The following is a 23,169-nucleotide window of genomic DNA, read 5'->3' on the forward strand; positions in this document are numbered from 1 at the left end:
ACTTAACCCATTGTGTTTGTTTATCAGATACAAAGCAACAAAGATATCCTTCCAAACATTTGTTCACTATCTCAATTTTTCCATCAGATTGAGGATGATAAGATGAGCTATGAGCTAATTGAGTACCAAGTCAAGAAAATAATTTCGTTCAAAAATTTCCAGTGAAAATGGGATTTTTATCACTTACTATAATCTTTGGGTTTCCATGAAGCTTTTGAATTGTTTCCATAAATGCAGTAGCAACTATACTGGCTTTAAAAGGATGAGATAATGCACAAAATTGTGCATACTTGGTAAGTCTATAAAATACCACCACGATGACACTCTTTCCTTCAAACTTGGGTAAGCTTGTGATAAAATCCATTGAGATCTCCTCCCAACGTTGACTTGGAATGGCTAAAGGTTGTAACAAACCCAGGGTCTTAACTGTCTCGGCTTTATTTTGTTGGCAAACCAAACATTCTACCACAAACTTCTGAATATCAAATTTAAGGCCATCACAAAAAAATCCTTCTTGTCTCTGTGGTAAGTTTTTAAAAATCCTGAGTGCTCTCCTAAGGGAGAGGTGTGCAATTCCAAAAGAAACTTTTGTTTGAGTTGGGAATTCTTACAAATATATAAGCAATCTTTGTACCACAATGAGTCATTTTTCTAGCTAAATGCATTGGATGCATTGGGATCTTGCTACAACTTTTGAATGAGTGACCACACCTCTTCATCATTCTTCCATTCATCCCTTGCTTCAGTTATCCACTAAGGTTGGATAATAGAAATGGTACAAAGCAATGCTTCCACATCCTCATCCTTTCTTGAGAGTGAATCTGCAACAAAATTTTGCTTCCCTTTTTTGTAGATGATTTCAAAGTCATAACCCAACATCTTTGTCACCCATTTTTGCTTCTCTTTTGAAGATAATCTCTATTCCAAAAAGTATTTAATACTATCATGATTTGTTTTTACCTTGAAGTGTCTTCCCATTAGGTCAGGTCGCCATTGCTTTTATGCATGTAGTATTGCCAACATTTCCTTCTCGTAAATAGGTTTGTGTAAATGCTTTCCTTTGATTGGACGACTTTCAAAAGTAATGGGTCTTCCTTCTTGCATTAAAACAACACCAATTCCATTTCCCGAGGCATCATATTACACAATAAAAAAAATGTGAAGTTTGGCGTAGCTAAGACCGGTGCTTGGCACATTGCCTCTTTAAGATGTTCAAAGGCCTTTGTTGCTTATGGAGTCCAAGAAAATGCATCTTTCTTCAGTAATGATGTTAGAGGTGTTGTTATTCTCCCATAATTCTTAACAAACTTGCGATAATACCCTGTCAACCCGAGAAAACCTCGAAGGTGCTTTATGGTTGTGGGGATTTTCCATTCCTTAATGGATTTAATTTTGTTAGGGTCTACTTTAACACCGTCATGAGATACAATATGACCCAGACATTCCACCTCCTGTACTCAAAAGAAACATTTGGAGGTTTTGGCATATAAGTGTTTCTCATCCAATAGTTCGAGCACCCTATCAACATGTTGAACATGGTCCTTCCAAGACTTGTTGTAGATTAGTATATCATCAAAAAATACTAACACAAATTTTCTAAGGAAGGGTTTGAAAATGGAATTCATTAAACCTTGAAATGTGGAAGGTGCATTAGTAAGGCCAAAAGGCATGACCAAAAATTCATAATGACCCTCATGAGTTCTGAATGTCTTCAGTCTTCATTCTAATTTGATGATATCCTAAACGAAGATCCAACTTGGTGAAGTAAATCGTTCCATGTAATTCATCCAACAATTCATCAATGTCAGGAATGAGAAATTTATCTTTAAGCCATAAGACAAGAATTCAACCTCACATTCACTTTCTACATAAGCCATATCAAACATTTGTGGAAGCAACAAAGCAAAATGAATATTTCATACAACATCAAAACCAAGTTCAGTAGATCAATAGAACATGGTTTATGTCAATACAGTTCCTTTAAGTCTCGAATCTTTTAAGTAGGAGAAGTTTAAAAGGAACTACTCTAGGCAGCTAAAAGACATAATATCTACTCCAAATTAGGGAAGAGTAAAATTTAATCCTACTTCAAACTAGGAAAGGGTAAAATTTGAATCAAATTGCACCTTTAGTTTCTATGTTATTAAACACAAATGTGCACTATTTTTTATTTTGATTTTTGAGATGGCAAAGCTAAGGGTTCAAACATAGAGCCATGTTTAAGTTTATTGGGCAGTGATGTTCTCTCCGTGGCTTGGGTCAAGGTCTGTGTCAGTTGAGTACAAATAAAACATGTAAATATAATAAGTTGGAATAAACTATATTTTGGTGATGGTGTAAATGGAATGAAGGGGGGTTGTGGTCAAGCAACAACTTGAGTTGTTGTCATTACAATGACCCAAATCCTTTACAATGTTGGTTGTTCTCTAGAGCTTTAACCCATCTTGGAATGAATGATGATCACCCAAATTTAACAGTGCATTGGGGCAACACTAATCCTTTAACATGAATTTGTGGTCCTTCTTTGAGCAAGATGTTGAGGAGTGAATTCATGCAACAAGAAAAGAATTTATGGAAAACAAAGTCAATGAAGCAAGTGGAATTAAATTAATTCTCTACTTAGAATGGGAACGATCATTATGTTAAGGTTCAACGAATTTGAGACTGTCAGCCCACTATTTCATTTAATGGCGTTAATTAATGGGACAGGGGTTTCGACAAGTCATGTGAAGTTGCAGAGCACTAGAGAATCATCAGGATAGGCATTCGGCGAGTTATGTGAAATTGCAGAGCACTGGAGCGTACAAAACATCTAAATTGCCAATGCGGAGCTCGCCGCTGCATCGGGATTTGTAGCCCTGATGTGATGGTGGTGTTGAGGTCAGTGTATTGGGAAAATAAAAACCTATGGTGAACCATAAAAATTCAGTGGATATTTTTCCAATTTTTTTATACGGAACAATAATACAAATCCATGGATAATAATTGTCATTGTTATACAGTAACATAATAATAGTCCAATCAATCATATTATAGATTTTATACCAAATCTACTTTTCAAAAAAATATCACGCAAAATAATTTTAACATTCATTTCTTTTTATTAAAAATATTTTAATTTAAAAAAAAAAAAAAAAAAACACCATAAAAATGTTAAAAAAACATTCTATTGACATGGAAATGAATGACCACTTAAATAATTACGAACTATAAATGGTTAATATCCATCATCATTACCATCTCATATATAATTTAATGAAATCAAAAACATTTTCTATTAAAACAAAAAAATTGATTACATTTGTGACATAAATGTTATTAAGTAAAAACAATGAGAGGAAGAGAATGCTAGTGGTGGTGCATTAGAATTGGAAATACCAAAAACATTGTAAAATCAAAAGGTAAAGAAAGACTTAGTTTACATACAGGTTGCCATATTGGACAGCCTTTGTCTTATCTTCATTGAAAATAATTTGTCTCCCCATTGCTTTCATTAAGAATAAATAATATGTGGTTTTTATAATTTACATCAAAATTGCCTTGATAAGGTTGAACAAATGTATTCACATGTCATTAAGCTTGTTTTAATATATATATAATAATAATAAAAATTAGATTTAAATTGTTTTGAATAAAAATATAATTTACTTAATTATATTTATGATAATATTTTTAACTATATTTATCATAATATTTTTTAAATGAATAAATGAGAGTTGAAGTAATTCCAATAAAATATTATAATGAGAAATAGTAATAAATTTTGAAAATGGAAATAATCTGTAATGATATTTATCATTTTTATTTGTTCTTAAATAATATTTTCAATCACGTTATCATTGGGACATCCACTCTTTAAATCTTATCACTTTGTAATAAATATTACAAAATTATTATCTAGATGACAAATAAGCTTTCAAAATTATAAATATTTTATTGCTTTAAAATAGATATCACAAAATTATTATCCAGATGACAAACCACTTTCCAAAATTATAAAAATAGATTTATTAAGTGTATATGGTATTTTTCTCTTTCCATAATTAATTTTCTTTTTTAATCTTTAGTTAAGTAGAACTTTCTAAATTACGTCCTAATATTAAAAAATATATATATTTAAGACTGTGTTATAAAAAATAAATTAATATAATATTATTATAGGTTTATACTCTTATTAATTTACAAATTTTAAAAAATATTTATAAAATTTATAAAAATTGAATATTAAATTTATGTTTTAGAAATAAAAAAAATAATTTTTGAAATTTTATAATTTGATTTTTTTGTTTTTTTTTAAATAGTGGATGATTAATTTTATGTAGTTTAAAATCAATTTGTCATAATAAAAAATTGTTAAAAAAAAACATAAAACAAATCTTTAAGCTTATTGTTGTATTTTTTTTAATAACAATGTTTTTTTTTCTAATAACAATCTAATTGTCAAGTATGTCATAATTTATATATATATTATTTTTTTTACAATCATTAGCATATTGACTTTTAACAATAAATATTTATTAACCTATAATTATTCCTTATTTGTTTTCTATCAATTGTTGTATTCTTTCTAATATCAATGTTTTTTGTAATATTAATCATATCCCTTCCCCCAAGGTTATGGTGCTTAAATCATGCACTCAATTATATGATCACATTCACCCCACAAGGGTTTTCTACTTTTTACCTACACAAGTTAAATTTAATTATCTCTTAAATATTTTTTCGTTTCCAAAATTTAAGTAATTACATCTTAATTTTTTTATTAATCTAATTGTTATTTTAATATTTACAAAAATAATTAAGGGATGACAAAAGGGGTATGTGTACTTTATGGCCCCAAGGAGGACTAAGTGTTGAGGTACTCATAGAGTCTTGGTCATATCACAAATAATCAAGCAAAACATATATGGTCTCTACTAGGGACTTTTATTAGCCAAAGATAATCAGGTGGAGACACTTACACTTAGGGGAGATTCTCTCCTAATCCTGCATTATTTGGTCAAAGGCTCTCTCCCAAAGGAGACATATATGGAGAGCATTGTGAAAAGAACTAGGAAAATTGTCGAATATATCCCATCCAATGCATATTTCCATGTCCTAAGAGACTTGAACAGAGAAGCAAACAAGTATCCTAAAGAGGGGTGTAAATTGAAGATAGGTTTATTAAAGATTAATGGCCAAATTAGGGTTTCTATGATTCCCCAATGGCAGATGAAGTCTATTAGATTTTTTTTAGTTAAATTGGTTAATACAATTAAATATCAAAATAAAAAACTAGGGGGCCTAAGTGACTTCATGGAAACCCCCACGAAACAAATGCACACAGACAAGCTCGCATGGAATATTTCATAATCAATTAGTAGTATTATGTGTTATAAATTTTGTGCTTTGTTGGGGCAGTTTTGTAAGGTATTCACCTACCAAACCCCTCTTTTTGTTTCTTGGATGTATTCTCCTTAGGAAAACCATGTTGGAAAAAGATAAAACAATTGAGAAATTTTGATGAATTAATTCTGTAATGCCTAATATAAACCCAAAACAAAACTATACCATACAAATATTATTTTTATATATATATATATTATAATTATTTCATTTTTAATTAAATATAAATTTATTTTTACTATTTACATAAATATACTTTTAATATTTATATAAAACAAATAAATAATAAATAATAAAAATACACTCAAATTGAAAACTAAGATCAAAGTCATTTAAAAAAGGTATTGTTTAATTAATAGATTAAATGGATATTTTTTAATTATTTTCTTTGTGTTAATTTGGTTGGTGATTTTAAAAAATCATAAATTTAAATTATTTAATTTATAAAGTTTGAGTATTTAGATGCTTTTTAGGGTGTTAAATCTATTTATGCATTCAAAAAGTGCATTTTAAATAATAGAAATTACAATCTTGCTAAAAATTGTATTATCGAATTTCCACTAAAAAACATTCCATTTATTTGTTAGACCATATGTTTAAAAAATTGCAATATAACAACCTCATACCATAATATTGTAAAATAATGCAATATAATAATCTTATATTTTTATGAGTGGTTTTATAAATGGTTAGTTTTAACATTTTAATTAAAATAAATAAATATTAAACTTTTAAATAATTATTTTGATCACTACTTTTATTATTTGGATTTTATGTTTCCACCAAGAGGCTCTCTCTAAGCACAATATGGAAGAGATGTTGTAATGTCTCATCTTGTTCTTTTAAACATTTTGACTTGGGTAAATTAAGAATATCATGGAAAAAACGATGGGTTGATAATGAATGTTGAATATTTCTTCCTTGATAAGGAATCCATGGAATCAATTTCAGAGATTTTCCCCCACTTGAAGATATAAACAAATTTATTTAATAGCAAATAGTAAAACATGGCAGCAATCAGCTCATGGAATGGGTTCCCATGATTCTTCTTCGTCTTTCATCTTGACCCGTCAGAGAGGAGGGCAGCTTTGTTGGCTTCAATGTCCGCTTCTTTATTATGAGTTCTCAGCACATGATAGTAATTCAAGTTCTGAAAAGTGCTTTCCAAGCCTTTGATTCTGGTTATTAGCCTTGCTAATTTAAGATCCAGAGTTGGGGAATTGGAAGCCATTGCGTTTATAATGATTTGGGAGTCATCTATAACATTAGCTTCTTTTATGTTTAAATCTTTGAGGATCTTGAGGCCTTGAAAGAGGGCCAAGGCCTGGGTTGATAATGAATGTTAAGAACATTATATATATATATATATATACTTGACAATTAGATTGTTATTAGAAAAAATACAATAATGAACACTCTTCGTGATTAGAGATTTGTTTTATGTTTTTTTTTTAATAATTTTTAATTATGACAAATGGATTTTAAACTACATAAAATTAGTCACGCACTCTTAAAAAAAAAAAAAAAAAAAAATTAAATTTTTTATTTTTGAAAATAAATTTAATATTCAATTTTAATGAAATTTTAATAAAATTTGAAAATATTTTTTAAAAATTTGCGAAACAATTAAGAGTATAAACATTTTTACCCAAAGTGATTAGATATATATATATTGTTTTAAGTAAATATAATAATATTATATTAATTTATTTGATTAGATATATATATCTTGTTTTAAGTAAATATAATAATATTATATTAATTTATTTTTTATAACATAGTTGTAAGAAAATTTCATGAAATTTTTATAAATAAAAGTTTTTTTTTTTTTTAATATTATTAAGTGATTTAGAAAGTTCCACTTAACTAAAGATACCAAAAAAAAATATACAGAAAGTGAAGAGAAAAATACCACATACACTTAATGAAATTATTTTTCGAGTGTTGATAATTTTGGAAGGTGGTTTGTCATCTGGATAATAATTTTGTGATAACTATTTCAAAGTGATAAGGTATTTATAATTTTAGAACGTGGTTTGTCATGTGGATAATAATTTTGTAATATCTATTTCAAAGTGATAAGATTTAATGAGTGGATGTTCCAATGATAATGTGGTTGAAAATATTATTTAAAAAAAAATGATAAACTAAAAGGTAAATATCATTACAAATTATTTCATTTTCAAAATTTATTATTATTTATGATTATAATATTTTTATTCTAATAACTTTAACTCTCATTTATTCATTTTAAAAATATTATCATAAATATAATTAACATAACTATATAATTATTTCTATAATATTCTTAATTCATGGTTTTTCCCATGGTATTTTTCTCTAATGTAAGCTATTTAAAGGCATATAATTAGGCCGATAGGCCTTTCTTTGAAAGGGACCTTTCGTTGTCCTTTTCCTTCTGACGCTGACATCTGGCCAACGACTAGACGCTGACACCTGGCGAACTCCGTTTTCGTTTTTGTTCAGGAAACGAATACCTAACCTCGCGAACTCCGTTTTCGTTTTTGTTCAGGAAACGAATACCTAACCTCGCGAACTCCATTTTCATTTTTGTTCAGGAAACGAATACCTAATTACCTGCTTATCGGCCTGCATATCGGCCTCTCTGCAAAGAAGGGGCGGAGGTATTCATGGTTGCCGCCGCCTCACTGACTGACCCTGGGCATAGCTGGACGATGCGCCCGCGCCTGGCGGAACAGAAAACACCCGGTTCAACGACAATCCATCCATTTTTTGCTCTTCATGTCTTTTCCACGCCCTCTGCAATAATGTTTTTCTGCTTTTCCACTCACTGCTGCACTATGTCTCCAGTTTTTGCTGTGTTATATGTCCAGGTTTTGTTGTCTTATCTGCTTATCTGCGTTATGGGCTTATTGTTGGTAACTTCCTGCACATTTTTCTCACTCTACATATTCGAAAACCCTTCTGCGTTTGTTTGGTTGATATTTTCTCCGCATCTTTGTGCTCCTCCTCGACCTGAAGCCTGCCACAGCAAATACGTCTCACTGCATCGATATCCGGTATCCAAGGTATGTAGTTTTTGCCTTTTAATTTCTAGCTTCATAATCTGTGAATCTGAAATAGGTTTTTCACGGGTTTTTTTGGGGATTGGGGGCATTTTATATTCCGGATTTTAGGGCAACGGAGCTGATTTTTAAATTGGAAGTTTCTTGCATTAAAACTGATATTCTTCCCAACTTGCTTTGTGACTTGCACCTGGCGTTGAATCTCATCCCAGGGTAGACCATAGTGGGAATGGAACCTTGGTGGATGGCTGAATCCTCTGTCAACCTAATAAACATACCAAATCCCCATTAGCAGTCTGAATCTGTTTTAAGTTTGTGGGATAGATCTTTCATGGGGTTACTCTTTTGTTAAATTATTTGTTTGTTATCTTTTTCTTCAGAAAACCATATTTCAATCTGAAGTCGCTCCACTCTGATTATGAAATGGGTGTTTCACTTGTCCACAACATGTTACTTTCTAAGATTATCTGGCAATTCGCTAGGATTAGTTATATGAGAGTGTTGTGCTATTGGATTGGTGGTTGTTTCCAAAGCTCGGTACATCCTTATTTAATGGTTAATGCAGCTCTGCGAAATAGTTACTTACAAAATTTATGCAAACCTTGGGGAATTATACTGTTGGTGGCATTGTTCCTGCCATGTGCAACAAAATTTATGCACATCTTGGGGAATTATACTCTCGATGGCATTGTTCCTGACATGTGCATCGCTGGCACTCATATCCCTTTTTGGGCACCACTTAGCTGTCTAAAGGAATGGTCCATACACCTGCAATGAGGATTCTTCATAGGACCCTGAGTTGCACTATTACTTTACATGCAGCATTAGCATCCATATCCTAAGTTTTTGTACATCCTTATTTAATGGTTAATTTTCAGTGTATGAAAAGGATGGATGCCAATCTGAAGTTTTTGTACAGCTCTGCGAAATCGTTACTTACAAAATTTATGCACATCTTGGGGAATTATACTCTCGGTGGCACTGTTCCTGACATGTGCAACGCTGGCACTCACATCCCTTTTTGGGCACCACTTAGCTGTCTAAAGGAATGATCCATACACCTGCAATGAGGATTCTTCACAGGACCCTGAGTTGCACTATTGCTTTACATGCAACATTAGCATCCATACCCTAAATTGGGCACCATCTAGTTGTCCAAAGGAATGAGTTACACCCATGTTTTTAGGAATCTTCATAGTGTTCCTTATCAGATGGTTATGACTTTTGCACTAAATATATACTGTTTTTTTTTTAAATCTTTTGGAGATTAAATAAATCATTTCTTTAGGCCCCTCTTATTTTAGGCCAGTAATTTCATGCTTCAAGAGTTGCAAACTTTATTAAACTAGAAAATTAGTAACAGAGGTCTCAGGTGAAAGATGTGGTACAAAGAAACTAATGAAATTGATATTTCAGTTTCACAGACCTTCTCCACTAAATAGTCGTAGAATTCGTTTATACAAACATTAGAGTCCAGTTCCTTGACTATATGAAATACTAGGCATGAAGTGAAACATGGCCTTGGTGGAGGACTTATTTTCCAGTTGATGACTGTCGTCAAACTGGGTTGTGCACGATTATAAATAAGACACTATATCATGTCCATTCTGACAGGCATATCAAAACATTCTTTTACCCTTCTGATTACAGCAAAGAACCTTTAGAGGTGATTCTTCAAATGTTTTGGATCAAATCATGTTGCTAGAACACACTCATTGAGTTCTCTATTGTTTCTGATTTCTGCCAGAGCTTTACTGGCATATCTGACTGAAAAGTTTTAACTTTATGAAATGAGTAGTGAGTTTTATTCTGAAATGAACTCTATTGTGTATTTGTTGAGTACTTGTTTTGAAGGATAAACCTATAAAACGAGTGCTTATGTGAAAAATAGAACAAAAGATCTTGACTGCATTTGTGACATATTTGCTGGAGTTCTTTAGTGTTGTCTCATTATAATTCTTCTACCTAGAGTCGTTTATAACTTTGAAGCATTGATCATTGATGAAGCCTTAGACCTTTTGTTGCAGATTTTTTATGCTCGATATGTTGGAGAGCTTAAAATCTTTAGCCCTAGATGACTGTTATCATTATAATCTCTTCACCAAAATCCTTGTCTGTATGGCCTGCAGCACATATCTGCTGTATGGACCTGTATGGCTGCTTTAAGGCTTGATAATATGATATATGGTTCTGCTGTATGGCCTTCTCACTGACTTCTGGTTCCTCTCCTGCTCGCTAGATCTGTTCCACTGTAAGTTACCTCTTCTATCTTGTTCTATTTATGATTTAGTAAAAAACCCCTAAACTGCCAAAACCCTGATCTCATCCTGAGATGTATGACCCAGTTTAAATCTAACTCATTAATGTATTAATTACACTTCATTAGACTCCTTATGCTATGTCAACTGTAAAACATAATATATTTCACTTTTTTTTAGTGAATTATAAAATATAATTATTTACCCATTTTTCTAAGTGGTCACTTTCCGCATGTCTCAAACCACTCACTGCACATTCACACTGAAATCTATGCAATAAGTTCCTGTCTGAGCATGCTTCTCAACAAATCATATATGACATATTCACTTGATTGTTTTTCTTGTTTCTTCGACCGCATTTCCCCCTACAAGGCATTGGATCTGATTGAACCAGTTTTATGTTGAAATTTTATCTTAATTAATTGGTAATATGCCATCTTTAGGGCATGAAATATTGTTGTTCTGTGTATACCTTGGAGATCTGAACCGAACAGCAAGGAGATTGCAGGTGCGAGGCACTTTTTCCTGATTATCTGAAGTTCAGCCTCCATAATTTTAGCGAATCTCCTCTTTGATGACAAATATCAACACGCAAGAGAGAGGAAGTGCGATTACAAGACAATGCACTCTGTTTAAGCCTTTCATTTGACCCTGTTGAAAGCAAGATCCTCAAGGGCAGTTTTCAGTGATAACATCTCCCGGTGGTACCCTAATAAATGCAGTTGCCAATAGTCACATGGTGATGCCACGTAATACTAAATAGAGTGGTTTTCCACATTGTATGACCACAAAACTCAGAGTAAAAGTTGCCTTCGGAGATGACAAAGTACACATGGTCAAGGGTCAAGAAAATGGTTATACATCTGTCCAGTCTCTAGCCTGGAAAAATTTGATAGTCTCCCAACAGCGTTTTGCATTCTGACATTTGAATCAGTGCCGGCATGCACTGCGACCTGTACCTCCATTTATTAGAAGTTTCAATCTTTATCTACCAAGAAGAGCCATGGCCTTGTTCCCAAACTTGAATGAACATAAGATATGCCCTCTACATATATTTATTTTATGCTCAATTTCTTTGTTTCTGGGTAAACACAACCTTTTACATGTTGATTTACTGCGCTGCTACACAGGAGCTGTGGAATCCATATGTCTTCTCTCAGTATAGAAGGTAGTTATCTTATTTTTTTCCTTTTTAGTATTTTATTTTTTCCCCAAAACTTTCATTTTATTTCAAAAAAATTCAAACCTTCATTTACGGTGACATGTTTATGTTTTATGACTCCTAACTTTCAGAGCGCTGTAAATCAGGATGTTCCGTTGTAGACTAAAACCAAAAAATGTTTATACATTTGTCTCATCTATTAGAAGTTTCAACCTTTATCTACCAAGAGATGTACATTGACATGTTGGTTTGTAGAACGGCCATGGCCTTCTTCTCAGAATTCTGTTATTCGAGTGTTTTCTTAGTGTTCTCTTTTGTGTTTTTCACTGGCAGGGACAGAGCTGTTCCCAGGTTCAGAAATTGTTCGCCCAGGTTCCCAGTTTCTCAGAATTCTTCTGTTTACCTTGCAGGTGAGTGCTCCCGAGCACAAATGCCGTGCCTGTGTTTCTTTCTATTCTTCCTGTCCATGGTTTTTGGACCAATTTGGTGACTACATAAGCTTTATTGTCTCGGATGCTTCTGTACCTATTCTCAAATAAACCCAGAATAAAGTATATAATGTATTGATTTAATCTGATTCCTCAAAGCATCAGATGGAAAGTTCTTTTATTTTTGCAATTAGGTTATTTCTATTTTTCTCTCAACCTATGTTGTTGCTTTCATGGTTCTATTTCGAAACACTACGTAGAAAAGGCATCGTCTGAAAATTGATTCGGGTGCTTTTTATATTACCTTCTTTGTTTCACTTTCATCTGAAATCCATGTGGGCGTTCGAGAATAAGCTTCTAATTGCTTTGAAATTAATCTGGGAATTTGGGTATGGGCAGCCTTGAAATCTAGTGTTTAAGAAAACAACACTCACAGGCCTTTTGATATCTAGGTGATCGAGATTGTCACAGAGATTTTCACCACTTGTTGGGATTGAAATTGTAGTCCCACTAGAACATATGATGATGTCAAGGGAAGAGAACAAGGATGTACAGGCCCCGGACTCGTCTGCCATTGAAGCTCCATGCCCTCTTGCAGAACCAGGAGATGGTGGTGGTGATAATAATAACGATGGAGATGTGGTTGTTTCTGCTTCTCAAGAAGGAGCCAAAATGATCAATAGTAACATCAACAAGGATGGGTGGGAAGCAGCTCGTGCATGGTTGATGACATTGCCCAGGCGGAGGAATGTCATGCACAATGAGATCGAAGATTGGCTTCATAACAACAAGCACAATCTCTCTAGAGAAATCACCACAATGCCGCGTCAACAGCTTTACCGATACCTTGTCAATGAGCACAAGCTCATTCGCAGAGCTGACCAGCCACAGTCGCCCCAACAACAGGTACTCACTTTTATCTTGTTTGTTTTTTTGATAAGTATGCTTTTTCTTAAGTCACTAGGAGATATGAACCCCACTTCATAATACAGGACAACACCCACTTTAACAAGAAGAGTGATTTGAACTTTCTACCTTTACCGACTGATCATGCAGTAATACCTTTAATCTCAATCTAATTCTGAATTTTCATTTATATGGGTGTAGTACAGTTCTGAATTTCCATTTATTTGGATGCGGTGTAATTCTGAATTTTCATTTACTTGGCTTTCAGAGGATAGATTTATGCCTTTTCTTTTCCAAACTTTCCAAATAATATCTCTTGTGAAACCCAACAGATATTTCCCCACATTTGTGGAAGGCATCTCGTGTGCCAAATACAGAGGGGTTTGAGCTAGCTGAATTACCAGCAACTTTGGCCGCAACTGGTTGAGCTAAATGGTAGATTATGTTTTTATCAACAACCGTTTTATTATTTTTTCAAGTCTTTGTGTGGTCATGGAGGTCCTCTTTTTGGTCTTGTGCAACTTAAATCTATTTCAATTTCCAGGTTTCTATATTGGCAAGTTTCTGCAGTTTTTTTAAATATGATTTATTAAATTTTTTTTTTGGTCTTGTGCAACTTAAATCTATTTCAATTTCCAGGTTTCTATATTGGCAAGTTTTTGCAGTTTTTTTAAATCTGATTTATTAAATTTTTTTATAGGCAATTTTGAAATTGTGTTCTCATAATTGAGTGATTTAGTCAGATGGGTTAATTTGAGTGGTTGAGTGCTTTAAGTTGAAACGATTTTAAGTAGTTTCAATATCATCCTCACTTAACACCTGCTCTGTCAGCGCTATTGTTAAGCACTCACCCCTACTTTCCTCTGTGGTGAACATGTCTCCTACATCAACATTTGCTGGTTTTCAAGGAGAACACAGTCCGTAGTAGGGGCATGTTCTCATGATCTATCTATTTATTGTTCTGAATTCTGCATGTGTGGTGCATAAGAAACTGACATACTAACAACACCAATAGACAAAACATAGTGTGAGCACACATTTTTAGAGCAAATTTCCATGGTCCACACCTAAGGATAGGGAGGAGGCGAGGTCATCGGAAGCCCTTCATTTCAGTGCATGAAATTACATACGTTAGTAAGGCTAAAATTATATTGAAACTGCCCACATCCTTTCCCCTTTCACATCATACTCCATTTGCCTCTATTTAACTTTATACAAAAAGAAAATGGGAATTGATTTACTCCTCTTCTCCAGATCGTTGCATTTACTTGGGTTGGCCAAGCTGCAAATAAATATAAACTGCCCATCAACATTTAGCCTTCTTAGATTAGATTTCGCATTCATGTCACATCTTCTTTGACTAGAATTTTGTATTGTGGTAAAATTGATGAATTGCAGGTACTCCTATCACAGGAAAAAGAAACCTCTTGTTCTATTATGGAGACAACCTTGACACCGAATGCCATTTCTCTGTTGCTGAATGGTTGCACCGAGATTCAACCACTACTTCAGATAATCGATGTAGGTTCCGTTACCTCATTGAAAACAACATCCTCGCACTTCCACATTACTCTATCTGATGGAGCACATCAACATAAGACTTTGCTACCATCCGCATATGGCCCACAAGTTGTCTCTGGAGACATCCAAATTGGATCAATAATTCTGCTCAAAAAAGCAGCTTGCACAGTGCTCCAAAACTCCTCGTAAGACCCACCATTTGAAACCACCCTCTTTTACTTTACCCGCCTAGCCATTTTTTGCAACAAAAAAAGGAAAATGCAATCTTTATTAATTCATTTCTTACTTGTTTACATAAGGTCCATCCGAGTCGTCGAGCTTGAAGTTGTGAAGCGCTCAGCAGTGTTGATGAAGGACACATCGACGCTGCAACATGCACAGGCGGGTTCAGCCCAATCTAGCTCTTCGTCAGCTGAATATCCCTTGCCCTCTTTAGTTACTCCACCACCTACGACAACAACTACAACAATTCCATTCACGGCACTCAACCCTTATCGAAAGTATTGGTCTATCCAAGGTAGAGCATCTGCAAAGACATCATTGAAGGCATACAACAATGTGCGAGGCTCAGGCAAAGTTTTCGGATTTGACCTTATCAACCGTGATAAGGAAGAGATCCACCTTTCTGCATTTGCTGAACTGGCCGAATCTCTTTACAATCTAATTCAGGTTGGGCAACTATACATTGTATCAAATGGCACAGTGAGAGAAGCAAATCCAAACTACAACCACCTCAAGAACAAATGGGAGATTTACTTGTCTGCTGCTTCCATTATCAATCCATGTCCTACAGATGATCCAACGTTTCCCTACCAAAGCTTTCACTTCAAGAATATTGCTGAAGTAAGAAATGCAACTCCAAATACAAATGTAGATGTCATTGGTGTTGTTACTTCCACGTCACCTGCATCAACAATTCGACGAAAAGATGGAAGTGAGACATTAAGGAGAACACTCATACTAAAGGACATGTCGGGTTTTAGCATTGATGTAACATTATGGGGAGACCACTGTGACTATATCGGATAGCATCTTTCTGAATTCTACTCTTTTGACAACCCACCAATTCTTGCAATCAAAGGAGGCCGCGCGTCTGAATTTAATGGCACCACAATAGGGACAATACCAACAAGCACTCTCACATTAAATCCACAGGTTCAAGAAACTCAACAACTACATGCATGGTTCCGTGAAACCGGCTATAGCTCTTCTTCTCCATCTTTGAGTAGAAACTATGGTGTTTCTTCGAAACGTGCCTTGCCACGGAAGACGCTTCATGAAATTGCTTGCATGCAGCCCTCTGATAAAGCGGTCTGGGTTTCAGTTCGAGCAACAATTACTGCTCTTCATATGGATGACTTCTACTTTCTAGCATGTCCACTAGATTTCAATGGCAAACAATGCATGAAGAAGGTTGTGGAGCATTCCAACAATCTTTGGCATTGTACAAAATGTAACGGTGACTTCCCAGAATGCGACTACCATTACAAACTCAAAATTGAACTACATGACCACACCGGGAATCTACAGAACGTCATAGTTTTCAATGATGCAGGGAACGAGCTCATGGGCATCACGGCTAAAGACTTGTTCCTACTTTCTATCGAACCAACTGATCTACAAGAAATTTGTGGCCGCATTTCAGGGCACCGCTTCCAGCTAACACTTTCCATTAAAACAGATTACTTCAACGGTGTTCAATGCTTGCAACCAATACTGATCAATTCAGAGGAAATTCAATATGCCTCTGCATGCAAGGAAGCGCTCACTAACATTCAAGCACTGTCCGCTTCAAAACGACCTATTGTTCGCGGCCTGTGAACTTTTTCTTAGGGCTTCATCTACCAGGCCTGTTTGTACATAAAGATCCATTTCCACACAACTAATTGTCTCATCTTTGTAAATTACACACCCATGTTATTATGATGAAACCTATAGTTTTCATTGCAAATACTCTCTTCCAGTCATTCCAACATATGTATGTTTGCCATTTACTTTTTACGTAATATAAATATCAACATTTGTAAAGAGTCACTATGTGTCTCGTTCGTTCTCTACATGCTACACACTGATCCCTTGCTTGCTAAGCTATTCATTTTATCGCTCAAACATGTGAAACAAAAGTTTTTTTAAGTAAAGGGAACGAAATATTTTGATTCTTGTTTCTCTCCTCTCAATGATAGATACTGAAATAACATATGATTTCATAGCATTCCTAATTGCATGTTTTCCCTTCTACCTACTCTACCTATCTTCACCGATGTCGAACTAAGAAACATTTAAATCTATGTTCAAAATATAATGTTCCAAATTCACAATGGATGTGCACCCAATAAAATGAGATACCAAACATGCACTACTTGTTTACGAAAACTAACAACTATTACTTGTACTTGTTTAGATATGCCACCAAACAATCAACTTGCGGCCAAAAACAAGCGGCGGCGTATTCTATATGCACAACAAAAGGATCGAATAAATGCACGACGTCGACTACTTTATGAACAGCACAAAAACCCTACTACTTCCTCTACATCCCTTCCCACCTCAAATGCTCTCCCACCTATACAAACCAACCCAACACACATTCATCATATCGATTATAACCCTCCCCTTAACGAAGAGCACCGTCGCTTTCGAGAAAGGATTGATGGACTTTCTACCTTGCATGTTTGCACAACATGCAAGGAAGCATACCCAGGAATGAAAACAAAGCTCTTCCACAATAGACTCTCTTGTTTTCACTGTGCGTCATCTAAATCTACGAATCGTTTTTCTGAACTGAACAACATGGACCCTGGAGAACAACCCTATGTCCTTCACCAATTAACGCAAGTTGAAGAAATGCTCATTGCACGTGTCAACCCCATTCTACAAGTCACTCATTCCCGTGGTGGTCAATATAAATATAGTGGCCATACAATTAGCTTCCCTCAAGATATTACCAGTATTGCCAAATACTTACCCCGGATGCTCTCTGACTTAGACATCCTCATTGTGAAAAGGCAAAATCCATCTGAAAAGGCTTACGAATTCTACGTTTGCAAATCACGTGTCCTTGCAGCCCTTGAATACAAAATAAAATATGACCCTTACTACCATGATGTTCAATTGAACTCATCTACAATTTCTACACTGCCAGATCTCCCTACAGACATTTCTTCTCTTCTCCATAGTGTAACCACCTCCTCTTTTGAACCCCATCAAACCACTACTGATTCCACTTATAATCCTGATGATGTCATGCTACCTCCATTAGAAATCCAACCCTCTTCTTTCGTTCCAGTCCTCCCAAATTCATGTACCGAGCGTGACCACATTTCTAACTATTTGCACTCGACCCATTCAAATTCAACAAGCTCTATCGATTGGCCTCCAATATCTCCAACCACTATAAATGAATACAACACCATCGGCCTCCTTGCCATGGCATTCCCCACACTCTTCCCTACAGGCATTGCAATGATCATGCAACCAAGACTTACAAAAGTTGAAATGCATGAATATGCTTTGCACTTGCTTCACTACCATGATAACCGCTTTGGCCAACACCCAAGATTCCGCTACTATCTTTATAACATTCTAATGCGCCACCGTAGCCAAGCAACAGCCAGTGTCTTCGTGAAGAAGTACATTGAGAACAACTTGCCAACAACGGTATCAGAACTACGCCAATGTCTTCATGACTCTCCGGATTCAAGATTGCCAGAGCAAATAATGAGGTTTGGGTCAGCTCTACGAGGAACACGGTCTTTCTGGAACAAACGCCGATCTGAGCTGACTGACATGATCACACAAATAGGAAGCCCAACATTCTTCTTCACTCTCAGTGCAGCTGATACTAAATGGCATGACTTGCACGCGATCATGCCCACAAGTGTTCATTCCACTCCAGTCAACCCCTTCCAATGGAAAATCCAAAACATAATTAAAAACCCACATCTAACAGCCCAATATATGCATTGTAGATTTACAATTTTCCTTGAAGAAATCCTTCAAAAAGGCCTCCATGCAACCGACTACTGGTGCAGGTATTATTTAATATCCATATCCCTCTACGTTAATTTTATACGTTGCATATACATGTATTAACTGAATGTACCCTTCATGTTATATTCAGATACGAATGGCAACATAGAGGATCCGCACACATTCATGGCTTCCTTTGGCTACAAAATGCACCAGACATGGACACACTTGATTGGGACAATGCATTGGAAGTTGCTAATGCACAGAAATATTTCGACCACTACGTAACTGCTTGGAATCCACGTCCGGCAGAACACCGAACTATTCCGCTTCACCAGTCAACAATTCATAACCCGTGTTTCCTTGACACAGCAGCAATATTCGCATCCAATCAATTTGAAGACTACACAGAGCTTGTCAACTGCGTCCAACGACATACAAAGTGTCATGAATCTTCCTGTCTTCGTAAGAAAGACAATGTGCTTAGCTACCGATATGGAGTACCGTGGGAATTGAAGTCCACTTCTTCACTTTTCATTGATGATAAGGGTCATAAAACCTATGTCCCTGCTCGCAATGATGATAGATTGAATATTCACAACGCCGATCTACTCTCTATTTGGAGAGCAAATGTTGATTGCCAACCAGTCCTTTCTCGCCATGCTGTATTGAAATATATTTCAAAATATGCAACAAAAGCAGAGACACGATCTGAGAGCTATCGTCAAATGCTATCGCGACTATCACAAAGTGCCCTTCCAGAAGCACCTACTAGTGGTGTCATCCAGAAACTCCTTACAGAAACCATTGCAGATAGAGACATTGGTGCACAGGAAATATGCCATATGTTACAAAAGCTACCTCTCTCTCTTTCCAGCCGTACATTCCGTTCTTTGAATGTCAACAGGACTGTTTTCAAACGTGTTTCGCAAGATACCGAAAATCCTGGTTCGACACCAAACTTTATCGTTGCGTATATGAACAGGCCTGCCTCACTAGAAGCACTGCCCCTCCTTGAAGTTGCTCGCTCGTGGTCATATTCTTCCCAACGGAGAAGCAACCACTGGAAACACATATTTCCCCCAATGATTGTACATGTCTTGCCCCATTACAATGTCATTCCTTCCTCTACTAATCCTTCTTATGCCACCTTCTGTTGGAGTGAATTACTCTTGTATTTCCCCTTCCGAACACTCCCTGATGATATCGGTTCAACTGATGCAGAAATTATTGCACATTGGGAACAAAAAAAGGGTGCATATACACCATGGCATGTCCATCGTGAACCTGAAAACACACAAAGCCCACCTACTGAAGAGCAACCTACCCCACACACCCCCCCTGATTCCATTCAGATGGATGAATGGCAAATCCTCTCTCAACTACACCCAGGTTACAATATTGCAATTGATGACCTCGACATGATTGGCTACCGCGACTTCGATGTCAACCACAATTGGTCACAAAATACTGTCCCTCCCCCCTTGCAAGAAACCGCCATCAATTTCATTGAATTCAACCACTCACCCATTCAAAACCAACATCAATCATTTTCCAACCTTCTCCATGAGCATACATTATCCCCTACCCAAAGCATAGCTTTCACCGCTGTTTTTTCACACTTCAAAGCCCCTTCGCCAAAATCCCCACGGAAGATCATCATACAAGGAATAGCTGGCACAGGAAAATCCCATTTGATTAAATGCCTTCACCAAGCATTTGTGGAAAACTCGCCAGCCAACAAAAACCCTTTATTGTTACTTGCACCAACCGGCGTTGCAGCTTTCAACATAAATGCCCTCACAATTCATTCTGCCCTTCATATCCCTATCCAGACAATGCATCCTCTCGAAGGCCAGCCGCTCCTACACCTGCAAGAGCAGCTCCGTCATGTAGAATACATCCTCATTGACGAAATGAGCTTCATTGGTCCAAAAATGCTTTCTCGCATTGACGATCGTCTAAGAGAGGCATTCCCTCTTCATCGGAATACACCATTTGGTAATCGCTCAATTATCCTTGTCGGAGATTTAGGCCAACTCCCACCTGTAAAAGACATTCCTTTATATGCTGGGACATCGCGTGGCACTGCACTTTGGCGCAGCTTCGACATATTCATAACACTTTCAACCGTTTTCCGTCAACAAGGAGCTAGCTTGTCCCAGGTTGCTTTTCGGCAAATACTTGCAAATCTTAGGAATGGAATATCTACACTTGAAGATTGGCAACTTCTAATGTCAAGAACAAGTTCCTCTCTTACACCTGAGGAGAAATGCACATTCAGCGAGTCCATGCACCTATTCGCAACAAACAACGCAGTTGTCTTGCATAATAAGAAAAAGCTCAAACAATTGAACATCCCCGTAGCACTTTGCTCTGCGGAACAACAAATACAGAAAAATCCTACTACAACAGAAGATGAGCACCTACCTGCCAAGGTGCTCTTATGCAATGAACAAAAAGTTATGCTCACCAGCAACTTATGGGTACATGCAGGCCTTGTCAATGGCGCGCTTGGGAAGGTCATCTCAATATTTTATTCAACTGACTCAAAGCCTCCAGCATTACCATCCTTTGTGGTTGTTGACTTTCAACAATACAGAGGAACACCGTGGGACATTTCACACCCAACATATGTACCCATTCCTCCCATCACAAGGGGTGCACGCCGTCAGATACCACTTCAAATGGCATGGGCTTTAACGATACACAAGTCACAAGGAATGACATTAGACAAAGCAACAGTGGACATCGGGACCAGAGAACGCCAAGGGCTAACATTCACTGCAATTTCAAGAGTGCGGTCACTATCGGACATACACATCAATCCAGCATTCCCATTCTCCCGCATTGCACACATGCACAAGAATCCATATCTTAAGCGTAGACAGCAAGAGGAATCATTCCTTGCATCAAAATCTATCCAGGATAATACACTTTAGCCAATCATACAGCCTGCCTTCCAGAATTACCCACATGGTAAACACCAGTCACTACATACAGAAGTTTCACATAGATTCCTTGCTATTACATTTAATTTCATATGATTTTATACTCATTTGGAATCGTTTAATTTATTTCGAATTTTCAAACAAAATCGTCAAACATATTCATTTCCATTTACAGTGTTCCCTTTTCTGATGCCAACAGGTATGAATACATGCTATTTACGACAATTGTACGAGTGTTGCAAAGAAATCCAGCAACAAGAACTTACATTACAGGATATGCAGACAAGGATCCTGCCACAACCATCCATGCCACTATACCGTTTGCGCCCAGCAATTACGTTGTTAAAGAATATAAGGAAACTACTTAAGATTACAATTCACATCCATGAAAGGGATGCACACAGGTAGATGCGACATCAACTGCAGGAACAGCTCGCACAACATGGCACCACAATAAACACTAACTGGTGTTGCCGATGCCATGGCCCATCATGCATATATGATTAGCGGCTCATTCTCAATTACATCTCTACATAATGCTGTTATTGTACATATGCTTACAAGCCAACAAAACTTTCATTGTATATATCTTTACTTATATATGGCATGTTTAGTTATATCTTAATAGAACTCTTCTCTGTTGTATGAACAAAAAGTATTCAAGTACATGGTCCACTGCACTTTGTTTTGGGTTTTATGATTCAACCAACAACTTCTTGTATAAAGAAACACGTTTCTAACTTTAGATAGGTCGCTTGGGTTTTATGATTCAACCAACAACTTTTTGTATAAAGAAACACGTTTCTGACTTTAGATAGGTCGCTGTTTACAACAACCTATTAGGGAAATTTTCATTTAGCGCTGAATCTCTCAGTATCTGGATTTGAGCAGTACCTTTCTTAATTGTTAAATTTCCCAGTATCGAAAATGCACTTACCTCTGCCCAGTAGTTGGTACCTTCTGCCAATGCAGCTTTGAAACAGAAACTATGGTTTTCCTTCAGAAAAAACACACGTCCAGCACCACAAATCCCTGGAATTTATGGGAATTTCATGTCTCATGCATGTCAAATTCATATTTGCAATTAAAATAGTAGATGAGGAATGTTCTTGACAGTAGAGGTGTTTTCTTTATAATGAACTATTTCTTTTATTCTGGGCTCTTCAAGGTTTGTTCAGTTGACATTCTTTACTGTAGATTACAGCTGCACTAACTCATGTGTTGTACACCTTTGTTTCACCTAAAAAGTGAGTGGATCACCAAGGTTGCATCATCCAAACGAATGCAGTATGATCAAGCCCCTACTTCAATTAGTGTTCTCAGGAGTGGTTTATTTATGTGCGTACTCAGTACTTATATTTATTATTTTTTTTTCCTACTTTTAATGTAGCTAAGTGAAATTTGAAAATACAAGTGCAAGGGATGTCTTGGGTTAATGCGTGTTTTTAATACAAATCATACTGTAGATTGCTTATACCGATGGCTGAACAGATTTTAATTGAAAAGTGAGCAGCAGATTAAGTGCACATAAGGTCTATCTTA

The 23,169-nt window shown here is 35.9% G+C and overlaps 1 protein-coding gene across 1 annotated transcript; it reads left to right on the forward strand.

The window, feature by feature from the left end:
- Positions 1–18,292: 18,292 nt before the first annotated feature.
- Positions 18,293–21,995, forward strand: LOC149224863 (uncharacterized). The gene is made up of 3 exons (XM_089388300.1): positions 18,293–18,429; positions 18,828–21,287; positions 21,827–21,995. Exons 1-3 carry the CDS (start codon positions 18,293–18,295, stop codon positions 21,993–21,995), a joined length of 2,766 nt encoding a protein of 921 aa, XP_089244426.1.
- The last annotated feature ends 1,174 nt before the right edge of the window (positions 21,996–23,169 follow it).

The sequence above is a fragment of the Pinus tabuliformis genome, chromosome Q (genome assembly GCF_031772625.1).
Source record: "Pinus tabuliformis cultivar Carrire ecotype Pingquan chromosome Q, CPIR1, whole genome shotgun sequence".
NCBI classification, from domain to species: domain Eukaryota; kingdom Viridiplantae; phylum Streptophyta; class Pinopsida; order Pinales; family Pinaceae; genus Pinus; species Pinus tabuliformis.

What these genes read in the sequence shown, in the direction of transcription:
- LOC149224863 (XM_089388300.1), top strand. Translation starts at nt 18,293, where the DNA reads ATGCGCCACCGTAGCCAAGCAACAGCCAGTGTCTTCGTGAAGAAGTAC. An exon ending in TTGCCAGAGCAAATAATGAG is followed by an intron (nt 18,430 to 18,827) that starts GTTTGGGTCAGC and finishes TGTTATATTCAG; the next exon opens with ATACGAATGGCAACATAGAG. An exon ending in CAACAATACAGAGGAACACC is followed by an intron (nt 21,288 to 21,826) that starts GTGGGACATTTC and finishes TGATGCCAACAG; the next exon opens with GTATGAATACATGCTATTTA.